Source organism: Musa acuminata, chromosome BXJ3-9 (assembly GCF_036884655.1).
Source record: "Musa acuminata AAA Group cultivar baxijiao chromosome BXJ3-9, Cavendish_Baxijiao_AAA, whole genome shotgun sequence".
NCBI lineage: Eukaryota > Viridiplantae > Streptophyta > Magnoliopsida > Zingiberales > Musaceae > Musa > Musa acuminata.
Window position 1 is genome coordinate 11,706,656 of NC_088357.1, and position 12,559 is coordinate 11,719,214.

General features: G+C 32.4%; 1 protein-coding gene across 7 annotated transcripts; it reads right to left on the minus strand.

Annotated features, from left to right (window-relative positions):
• Nucleotides 1-1,042: 1,042 nt before the first annotated feature.
• On the minus strand, nt 1,043-11,520 carry LOC135650003 (uncharacterized). Of its 7 annotated transcripts, none has more exons than XR_010501445.1 (10): nt 11,268-11,472; nt 8,125-8,410; nt 6,691-6,849; nt 5,876-6,001; nt 4,168-4,260; nt 3,936-4,079; nt 3,206-3,313; nt 1,686-1,737; nt 1,222-1,597; nt 1,043-1,146 (listed from the first exon to the last, which is right to left on the minus strand). XR_010501445.1 is itself a non-coding variant. In XM_065169040.1 (10 exons), exons 2-9 carry the CDS (start codon nt 8,359-8,361, stop codon nt 1,560-1,562), a joined length of 957 nt encoding a protein of 318 aa, XP_065025112.1. In that variant the 5' UTR covers nt 8,362-8,410; nt 11,268-11,472; the 3' UTR covers nt 1,043-1,395; nt 1,512-1,559. The 7 variants fall into 7 exon arrangements, 6 of the variants coding, with proteins under 6 accessions (XP_065025112.1, XP_065025115.1, XP_065025114.1 ...); XM_065169040.1 differs by having other exon boundaries at nt 1,043-1,395; nt 1,512-1,597; XM_065169043.1 differs by having other exon boundaries at nt 1,043-1,597; nt 8,137-8,410; nt 11,268-11,520.
• Nucleotides 11,521-12,559: the final 1,039 nt, after the last annotated feature.

The following is a 12,559-nucleotide window of genomic DNA, read 5'->3' on the forward strand; positions in this document are numbered from 1 at the left end:
CCAACGGCTAGTTCCTTAGATTAAAAATGTTCTCTAAAGAATATTAGCATTTAAGACAATAGGAAGTCAAAGGAGTCCAATTATTTAGGTCAAGTGTCTAAATATATTTTTGGGTAATTTATCCGGAAGAACTATATTTTTGGGTAATTATTTAGGCCAGAGGAGGTTTTTAGTTGGGATCCTTGAAAAACTCACTAAACAATATCATTTTTAATAAATATATTTTTATCTTAAATTCATATGTGTCTTGATATGTCATGTCTATCTTTCTTTGTTATATCTTATGATCTCTTTATTTTCTCTATCATCTTTTGCTCTTATCGATAATTGGACTTTTTCTTTGAGAATAATTCTCATCTTCGGCTTCTTTCATTATTCTCACCCTCTTCTCTTTCTCTTCACAAATGATGTTAATTCTTTACTTGAGAACAACCCATCAACTTCCTTTGCTATCCTCTCGTAATGCTCATGAAACATGTTATTACTCCCGTTTTCAAAATCATACTGAAAATGTGTTACATTTGAATATAATTATTCTCTAAATTTTCATAAAAAATAAAAAAAAGTTTATTGATTCACTATTTGGATGTTATTGCCTTTCTCTTGTAAAAGTTTGAGATAATATAGATTTATATCATTATATTCATATATGAATACCAACATAAGAGCTTTCAAAATCATAATGAAATATTCCAAATTGAAGATAAGTATAGAGTAAAAGTCTTAAGGTAAAATTGATAAAATTTATGCCGTTATTATACTTGTCTTTCATGATCATGCTAAAAACACGCCAAATTTAAATATAAATATCTTCAATAAATCATTATTGATTCACTATTTGAACACTGTCACACTTATAAATGAATATTGTTACACTTTTTCAAAATAATAATAAAAATAAGTCAAATTCGAAAAATAAATATCCCTGATTTCATACAAATAGTGAATCAATATTTTTTTGTCTGTGAATTCAAAACATTAATACCCAAATTTGAAATCTTCTCAACATGATCTTGAAAATGAGTGTAACAGCCATCATCTATGAGTGTAAGGGCACAAAATTAGTGTATTTCCATTTTACCTCAAACTTTCAGAACTAACAGCATCCAAATAGTGAGGCAGTAATGTTAAAGTGGTGAAGTCCACCTGATAGAAAGATTAAGACCCTCCATAAAAGCACGAGGAAGAAGGAAAGAGAAGAGAAAGAGAATAGTAGTTTACCTTCTCGGCGGACCAACCCATAGGCCAAATTACATTAATACTCAAAGAGAAAGAGAAGAGAAGAGTGTGACTAAACCGAAGGCAGCCACAGCAGCAGCATAATTATCCCATCTTCATCTTCAACAGTTGAAAGTAGAACGTTTCACTTCTTTTTCTCATTCTACGACACATCATCTAGCAATAAAAAAAAGTGAGTATTCACGCATCTCTACAATATTGCACATAAACAAAATCGAGTGACTAATGAACAGCATATCAAGCAAGAATGTGTAGCTGTGAAGTTTTTCTACATTCACTGAAGGGAGCACTCGAAGAAACAACTGTCCTCAGCATCATGATTAGCAAGTCTCACTAGACTCCTCATGGACTTCACCAACTGCAGGATGATCAATCATGTCAATGCTTTTAACCCCAGAGAACTTTATTTTGAAAAACATAAACAAAATCTTGACTCGCTTCCAGACCTGGAAGATCTATAGCTAAAGCTGCCTGGGAACCAGCATCAGAATTCATTGCCTTCACCAGTAATAAAGAAAGGCAATTTTATTACACACATTCAATGACAAAAGAAAGCATGATATGAGACGGTTTTAATTTAGGGAGAAATAGCCTAGTGCATGATGTAATGATACGGTATTTAGGAACGGTATCTTTATGCAATTTGACCAAGGTACTGTTTTTGTAACTCAAAACTCTCATCCATGAGGTTGCAGAAAAGCAGCTTGACGTGATGCTACCGGAGAACATAATAAGCTAATCATGGCACTTCCTAGATCAGAAATAAAACTACCTTAAAGATTGATATTGTTGCTTGAATGAAGCAAATTACATTGTTTCATACTATCATGCATTGTTTTGTGTGCAACTTTCTTTGACTTTAAATTGTCAATAGAATGGCATTCTCCTCCAATGGAAGGTGATAAAGAAAACTAACATGAGACACGGTCTCATAGTATCAATATATAGCTTAGTTAACAAAACCTGACTGAACCAGATGGTCGAACTGAGAAAATTGGAATTGGATCATTAACTGATCTGATTCACTTATTGGATCAATTATGATAAAAACCGAAATAAAACAATTGGCCTGGTTGGTTGTTGGAATCGGCTGGGTTACATAAAACCGATCCGAATATGCAATTTAGCTAATATTACGTAAGTACTCTTAGCTTAAATCTTTCTTATTATTTGCTTTATAGGACATGACAATTTAATAAGGATTAAGGTGAGAAAAAGACAATCTTCCTAATGTAATCATTTCTCCCCAACCTCTCTTCCTTCGGCCATCTTCCCCCGTTGTATCCTCATTTCCCTCCACCACCATTCTCTCTTTCTACCCCTCCTCTCCGTGTCTTCTCTTCACCTCCTCTCTCCCAAACCCTCTTTTTTCTTCTTTCTGTATCTTCTATTTTTTTCTTCTCCTTTGGTACTCTACGGTCTGCTCCTCTTCTTGTGTCGCTCTTGTTCCTAAGGTGATCTTCTCGTTGTTGTCTCTTTTATTGTGCTTCATTTTATTAATGGAACTTTCACTTTGACTTTCATCATACATGGACGTTACATCTATATCAATATTCTTGCTCAAGTAACTGAATTACGTATTAACTTCTTAACTTTTAAATATTATCACATGTTATTTAATTTGGATAAAGGTTTATACTTATAGTGTTGGTTGATTGATGTTATTATTTGTCATATTCTGTACAATTGAAGGTTTATTTTCATTTGCCGAAGATTTTTCTTTTTTATTAATTTTAGTATTTTAGAGTTTTAATGCATATAATTTTAAATTATTTTATTTAATTTAAAATATTCATTAATTAAACATGCAGTCTGACTAATTGATCGATCGACTTGACGGACGACTCAATGACCCAAGACTTGGCGAATTGCTTCCTGATTTGATTACTAACTATGCGTTACAGTCATATGCCAAAATGATACAAAATGATACTACATATATATGAATAAAAGATATTCTACATACCTTTTTAATGTGGCTTATACTAAATGATACAAACATCTCCTTGAGTGCTTTGGCTTCCTCACACAAGTCAACAAGATTCTTGTTCTTGGCTTTAGACAAACCTTGCACCTGTTTGTGAGAAGCATGGAGCATTGTTGTTAGACTAAAGATGAGATTGCAGGTAGATTAAACTGAACCAAAGAAATGTATGGTTTCATTCAGAATGGCCTGCGGATAGCATGCTTGCACATAGAAAATGTCATTCCCTGGATGGTTGTAAGATCCAATCCAAATGCAATACAAGTTTAAATGCTTAGGCACAGTGGAAGTTGTAAACTACTTGTTCTAGACTTTATCTCCATTAACTGCAGCAGTCCACCTAAGGTCCAACCTTGATGCAATTCAAATTAATATGCTTAGACATGAAGATCTATAATTAACTGCAGCAGTCTTAACTTTAAATTTTTTTTCATATTTTTGTGTTTTAGAAGATATAACCGTTAAATATGATACTTATGCCACATCAGCAATGTTTCTACTTTCTAGTTAGGTAGTCAACCCTATTTGACAAAGGGGGATACAAACTATCAGTCCATCCTTCTCTTACATGCATACAAAGGAAAGGAGGAGAGAATCGAGAAGCTGAAAGTAAATATCTACAAAAATGAAAAACATGCCAGATGACTAACCATCCAATGTAAGAAAACAGTCGAAGAGATAGTCAAATACTATAACATGTTGAATTGCAAACCTGCATACAGACAAGCTGAGAGTCACCTAGAACATGAATTTGCTTAAATCCTTTTTTAAGAGCATGCCTCAGGCCTAAAATTAATGCCCTGTAGTCAGCAGTGTCATTGGTCACAGCACCCAAGCCTTCACGGAGTCGAGAAATCTATTTACAGACATTAAAAAAATATATATAATACAAAACAAAATCATCTAAAATATAAGACAAAGTTAAGAGGATGATCTATATTTACCACACTTCCATCTTCAGTTCGAAGGATTACACCAGCACCACCTTTACTAGCTTTTCCTGCTGGAGCCCCATCAAATTCAAGAGTACATGACATCTGTAGACAAATAGATGAAATTGATCTGTTACTGGATGATACATGAAAAGACAGAAAGAGAAGTAATTAAACTTGGAAGCTCTAGAAAATGACCGCCATAACATATAAATAGATAACCATGAAAAAAATTAAATTTATTGTGCATAGTGACATGACAATAAAATGGTTGCATTAGTTAGCATATGATGCTCCATTATTCTCCAAGATCACGTGGCATCAACTTAAGACATGTAGGAATGAGTGAGAGCACCATTACTACACAAATAGTTCAAGTCTTCCTTCAAATTTAGACCTAAGTTTGGTTTGAAACAGTAATAAAAGAATATGAGGGCATATCCTTCACAAACTTAAATTGAGTCGAAGAACCATGCACACCGCCGTGTATTCAATCTAGTTTTTGTTTGTTTGCTAGACCTTAATAATGTATTCCACACAACATTATCAAACAGAGGAAGTCTTTATGTTCAAATGCCATTTCAAGTTATAAAATCGAAGATGAGTTAAAATACGGGCGATTTCCCGAGAAAAGCCCCAACTTTTGGATTTTCCGGGACCGCACATCCCATTTTATATTTCTCAAAGAGGGCATATTTTCTTTATAAAAAGATTATAATATCCTTATTATAAAAAGAAAAATTGCTGCCAAAACCTAATTCGGACCAAACTGAACTTTTGGCTGAAACAATCCAGTATTATGCAGAACCGTTTATAGTGTTTTTGAATACTGAACAAAAAAAAAAAAACAATGTATCTTCATTTAAAAACATTGTAATTAAAAAATGTCACATCCTTTTTTTTATTGTCATTCCTTCACAATCACAAATATTATAAGATTTCTTAAATATTTAGACCTAAATTTGAGATAAAATGAAAATTTCAGAATTTTTATCATGCATTATCTTGGAATATAATTTTCATCTAAAACCATTCAATTTCTCATACAAATTATTTTACAATACTTCAAAACCTATAACAAGGTTGATGGACACCGATAGTGAAAATTTCAATTAATTGAAACTTATTTACATTGTTTTTTAATAGAATTACACTATTTTGGTTCAGTGATATAATCAAAAACCAATTTAAAACTCTCAAATAAATCCCTTGAAACCTACAATAAGGTTGATAATAAAGATTGATGGGATTTCTAATTAATTAAAATAAGGTTATAGTGTTCAGAAACACTGTAATAAGGAACACTATTCAAAAACTTTATACAAGTATTATACCAAACCGTTTGGCTGGTTCAGTCTTAGCTATGTTTCAGTGGTAATTTCAAAAATTAAAGTAGCTTAGCTGTCAATGAGGTTATTTTTGTCATTTTGAAAAGTTGAGATAACTTTATGAATTTTGGAAATGAGAAGGCCCACCCAAGAAAAACCAAAACTTAGAGCTTTTTCTGGGAAATCGCCTTTAGAATATCTATTACATATCCATTCAATGAGCATATATCTGTAATAAGAATGACAAAGTTATGGAGAAGAACATGTAAGCAGAAATAACTTTTCATCCATCAGTAAAAGAATGACATGGCAAGTAATGAAAGAGAGGCCCTTCCAAGCACATTGTGACAGAACAACATGCTTTAAGCATCCTTACAAAAAAAAAAACTCACAGAATTATCAGATGGTTGTTTTTGTTGGCTGGAATACTCCAATTTGAGATGTTTCTTCACTGGTTCATCTGTGGTAACACTAATCTTTTCAGGCAAATCCGCGATAGGACTAGCTACAGTAGGTTCCTGCATGACAACAAAAATACCCAAATAGAACTTGGAAAAAAGAATACACAAATGGATGATCCAGTAACCTCAGAAGGAAAAAAAAGGAAGTATGATCTCAACATGGTGTTTGTCTTATGAAAGGTGAGCCACATTATATTTTTTACTGTTATTACTTTTAATATCCAGTGTCAATGCTACACCAGAGTAGCCATGTGGCAGCATGGCTTAGCACACGTTCATGTGCCATTCCAGCAGGCTGCCCTGAATTAATAATGCCAACAAATAGAACACTGATATGGGAAACATGCATTAGAACAACAAACTGGAAGGATAATGGGACACGGAAGCAGCTAAACTTCTTCACACAGCCATCCAGTTTAGTTAAATAATTTTAATGGCAAATTTAGAATTTGCTTAGTGAGCACCTGGAGAGATGGACCTGCATACCAGAGAAAAAACTGCAGCAAGTTTCAACTCCTTTTGTATATCTTTAAACAACTTTTCACTTGACTCATTCAGATATCAAGTCCTAGTAACTAACTTCTCATAAGAGAAACAGCCAATAAAGATGTAATGCACTTGTAATCCTATTGATATAAAGCATTGCAATGAATTCTAAACCTCTCCTCCATTTTGAGAAAATGAAAGCATTTCTTAATACGTAAGCTGCATTACAATACAACCAATGTAGGTAAATTATATAGTACCTGAAAAGGACAAGGAACTAGGATTCCAAAGAGATCCTCTTTTAAATCCTTTGCATTCAATAAATATAGAGCATTCTTTAATCCACAGGAAGCAAAATATGTCTCCGCTTCTTTCTCAAGTGAATAACCTTGGTATCCATTAACAAGAGGATCACTTATCTGCCAGAGAGGTCAATCATGCATCATAGCATAACAGGAAACCCAGGTTACTATTGTTTAGAATGCAGCATGAATTGATACATAGGTAACAGTTATCTGGCATTGTAGCTTAATAGCAAACAAGCATCACTCGAGAAACAGAACTTGATAAACCATTTAAACAAAGAATATATGTCAATAACCACATGAAACCACTTGAACAGAGCAACATACATCCATGTCCACATAGAACAATTTTTGTACAAAATCTTCATAAAGATGTACAACATTTTATATGCAATTGGTCTTCAATGATACAAAGAAAGAAAGAAGAATCTCCATCAAACAATGTTGGTGATTACAACATTAGAATTTAATATGCACGTAATTACCTAGTTGAGCATAACTTCAATCACAATTTAAAAATCTGATTTTACTTTTATAACATAATAAAATGCAAACGTGCAAAAACAAATCATCTAAACAAAATTTACAAGCTCTCAATGTTGGATAATATACTTTTTACAAGCTAGAACATTGGTCCAAAATGGGTAAAGATCAGGCCAATGTTAGGATCCTTTTATTTTCTGAGCTTTTGAATAATATTTATTAAGTCTGTTTAGTTCAGTTAAAGCCGGATAGAGATTTATTTAATATTTATTTATTATTAAAAGTCCAAGTCCTGATGGACTCTAGGTGGAACTCTATAAATAGTGATATAACCGTTCCTTTTCGGTAGACAATGAAATATTATTCAGTCTTTTGACTAACCCCAGAAGGCCAATCCCCTCGAAGTGATCATCCCTTTTATCTTCTTTCTTCTACGATAAAACCCTAGGATCTTATCAGCCAATTTAGAGCCATATATATAAGGCAGAAACCATAGCTACAAAGCAATTTAAATCATTTTAAAAAACATAAAAGCAAAAAAACAAGATTAGGTGGAAAATTCTAGACATGATTTGAGAAGAAAAAAGCCAAACAATGAGAATGAAGAAGTCAGCAAAGACATTACAGCATGCTTTTGTCAACTTTGAAATGCACTGGTCATTTAGACGGGCAAAGAAGAATGATTCCTCCTTAAATGGGCTGATCACTCTAGCATCATAAATGCAGTGATTCATCTCAAACACCTATCAGAAATAATGTCACCACAAGAATATGAAAGTTGTGGATAAGTTGAAGATACATCATTAGAAGATATCCAAGAAAAGATTCCTATATAGACAGTGGTAATGAGTTGACTTGAATAACTTATTTTAAAGAAAAAGAAATTCACATAGCTATGCATATTACGAAGGAGCTAACTTGAGATTGACAGTCACTTAAACTCAGGTAGGGACCAACATGATTCCCTTTCCTAACATCATATAAAGCATCTCCTTTTTCCTCGATCAATTCTTGGCGATTTACATTCAGAGATGGCGAAGAACGTGCATGCCCAGTAGAGAAGAAGCGGAAATATTGTCCAGTTGACTTGAAATTTATTCTGAGCAATTTAGTTCCAGCTATCCAGCCAGACAATGAACTCATGATGACATAACCTGTTATGATTGGTTGTTCAGTTCAAGGATTGTGCTTCCTACATAGTTTAAATGGGAAAATTTATTAGAACCAACATATAAGCAAGCTATACAACAATCATAAATACTGACCAAACAAATTGTGTTTTGTGTGTACATTTTAATAATGTTGAGTTTCATCAGCATGATAGAAAGCAAAATATTTTCCTAAAGGCTCATTCGAAAAGGATGAAATAAATAAGTTTTATACCAAAAAAAAAAAAAAATCTATAGATGTTGCACAGCTTAATGGTGGAAAAAGATTCATGTAACAGACCCCATAAACTTAGGATTTCCAATTGTCATGTTATTTTGCTAGATACTCTAAATTACACAGATCTATTTTATCTAATCAAGCTTATCAGTAACATAACTTTTCAATTTTCTAATCCTAGTCTACTTATCCTAGTTGGCAATTGCATGATTGTTATATATAACTAAAGATCTAAACCATATATATTTCCAATATTGCTTTTCTTCAACAATAATTTCACGTTGTTAGATTATTATATTTCTATCAACCTTGGTAACTATAACATAATATAATGTAATAAGTCTAAAGGGATAGCTGCCATATCATTTCTTCCCATGTTTGTCTCCATATACCATTTCATAATTTCCTCACTCGACTTGTATTGGCCATCAAAATCGTCTCCTATTACTAACACATTTTGGTAATTTCTGAAGATATCCATCCACAATTTTTAGCACACATGGTGGCTAATCTTGCTTGACGAGTATTTATATATCTTTCTCTTAGTACTAGTTTCATTATTATCATGATATCACTGTAAACTCTCTTATAATTCTTAACAGTTTATCTACTACATGCTAATTTTATTTCCAGTATTGTTCCGAGGTAAACAATGTTGACTTTGTATTTATTTTTTCATCATACCTCGGCATTTACCATTCCTTAGCATTTATCTTTGCTTGCAATCCTATATTACTATCCTTCTCCACACCAAATCAAGATGTGAGAACCGAAGGTCAATTGTGATTATATATAGACAGTAATACAAATTGTCATTTCCAAGCATACTGAGATCAGGAAGAAACAATACATTACATTCTATTTAATGGCGCTGTTTCTCTAAAACAACTGAGAACCAAAGTACAAAGAGATTGGCTGCAGCTCTGCAAATTTCAGAAATCAATCATACACTAGGCAACAGAAAAATAAAGTGACTCCTCAGATGAAATACTGGATGATGAATATTAGAATGAGGAGGAACAAAAGCAAATATTTACTCCTCACAACCTAAATTTAATGAACAAAATGGCTCACGCGTACACTAATCACTTTCTATGCAACTTAACATGATTTTTTTAAAAGTTTAATCTCATAAAGCAAGAAATTTCTGTTTATTTTTTTCTTAACTTCGAAATAGGATCTACAAGACCAATGGCATGGTGTTAATGAACATAAAGCGTTTTTAGGTAAACTTGACTCTATATTTTTTGACTTTGTGGCTTCATTATTGTGAGTTTTCCTAGTTGTTTCTTGAACATGTACCACATAATGAAGCCATAATAATAATTTTAGTTAGTTATTATGTCTAAATCTCAACACATAACTACACATGGAGTCATAATTTTATATTTACAATATTAGCCTTTTGCATGCCTTAGTTCTTACAATGAAGATACTAAATAATCTTAGCTGAATCAACATAAAATAACACATAATAATAAAATTGAAACATGCATTTATCAGAATTACATTTATATATGTGTGTATATATTATTTATATAGTAGCCTAAGCAATGTAAGATTTGTGTAAAGCCTAGGAAGTAATCCAAACAACGAAACGATTGTTGTAAAACAATAATTTATTCCTAGATTAACCTAGTCAAACAAATAGTAAAAATGGATCTGAAAAATGTTGATTGGCTCCAAAACCGAGTTTGTTTGATATCATGATGCACACACCACACATTATTATTAACAACATAATCTCCACACGTCACAAAGTATTTTAACAACAAACATCATAAACACTACAATATACCAAATTTGATTGTTATCCTAAGATCTCTCAGATGCCCATTGTAGGTTAGCTAGTTTAAGAAGAACACTAAACAGCCAATGTTCTTCAGATAATCAAGAATAGTATCCATGTTTATAAAAAGTGTTCAAAAATGGCCAAAAGAGCAGATATATTTGCAGCAGAGGCAGTAGCAGCAGCAGCAGCACACTCTTTCATGCGTTAAAGTCATGGCCATAAACAAATTGCATTTCAGTGGCCTTCACTGATACCCAGCATTATATTGATTTTTTTTTTTTCAGCTGAAGAAGGTTTCTGCAAATCCATTCCACATGGACGCTTTTTTCCTTTATTTGAAGAAATTGATAGGACATGATCTAAACTGCAACCACCCGAGGAACCCTGTTTCATGTTTCAATAATGATTGGGAGTCCATCCTTCTCTCTGCAGTTTCTCTTTGCTTAAACTTCAGACTGTCAGAGCACGACACCCCATGCTCAAACTGGACTCAGACCATGCTACTATCTATCTTGCTTGATCTTGTCAACACAACTCCTAACAGATTGGTCAAACACCGCAACACCAGATTAAAAAAAAAAGCTAGAAATGCTTAGAAGACTAAGAATGAATGCCTAAACAGAATCACAATCTCCTATTTCCCTAATGATCAATCTCACCCCAATTTGATCTAACAGAAGCGAACAAAAAGTATAATAAAAGAATCCTATCTCAATCTAAACAAACTGTGAGCCGAAGGAAAATTCCTGGAAACAGCCCACTCATTCAACCGCCAGACAATCGTGGGACGATATTAACCTTTTCAGCAAAAGGAAGGTCAGAAATAATAAATTCCACGACAAGTGACGGAAAAAGAATAAACTAAGTGTACCTCCACTGCCTCAAACAGAAGACGACCCCACCAATCTCGACGCCCTTCAGGTAAAGGCGAACGCAAGGCCAAATCTTCGGAGGATGGACTAAGAAGGGGCGACCAAGGAATGGCAGCTGGGGAAGGAGAGAGCCCAAGTTGCCCTAGTCGCCGCCCTTTTTGTGACCCCTACACAACATCCTTTTTGTCCTCTAGTTGTCTGTGTATCATCTTACTGCTTCTACATAATATATTTAGAATAAGGTGAGTCTCCACTAACGATATCCTTTTTCGGCCGTTGTTATGTGCTTTTGAATAACCGGTTTTTGTCACATCAATAAAAATATTATAAATATATTTAAAAACATTATAAATAACTCAAATAAATTATATTATCAAATTAATCTTTAAATTATATATCATAATAATGTACGAATAAGAACAACAAAATAGGAAGAATATTATGTCATTTATTTTTTTTAAAATAATTTATAGTATTTTTACACCACTATAAAAAATTGTAAATCTATTAAAAATAATATAAATTATTTAAATGAACGGCAAAACACAGTACAGACAAATTAATAATTAAGATTCAAATAGATATCTTTAATAGTTTAGGAATAACAAGATGCAAATAGGGATAAAAAACATGATTATTATAGTGTTTTTTGTGGCCTCAACAAAAATTCTGTAAGCCTATTTAAAAGTATAGTAAATGACCCATATGGCCTTATAATCTCATAAACCAATTATATTATCAAATTAATTTTAAATTAGGTATTATAATGATATACGAGTGCTACTGTTTTTTTCACCTATACAAAAATCTACAGAAAAACACTAGAAATTAATCAAATAGACTGAAATCACAGTATAAAGTCATTACTTGATAAAAAAAAGACTCAAATATATATATATATATATATATATATATATATATATATATATATATATATTAGCATTCGTCGAACAAATTAAATTAAACACCACAACTATGGTTATCCATAAATTTGAAAAATAAAATAAAATTTTAAGTATTTAAAACATCCCTTATTTCTTCAATTTCAATCATTTCACATATCTATCTTTCACTAATTATTGGATTCCTTGTTTCTTAAATATAAATAAATATGAAATTTATTAATTGAAGAGTCTGAACGTAATCACGCAGACCGTCAACTGATAAAGATTAACCACAAATGATACTGTTAAATTTATTTGCTTGCCATGCATTTAAAGCAAATGCAAATAAGTACTGTTCATCATTTGAATTTTATTGTTTAACCGATCAGTAAACAACTTTAAAAAAA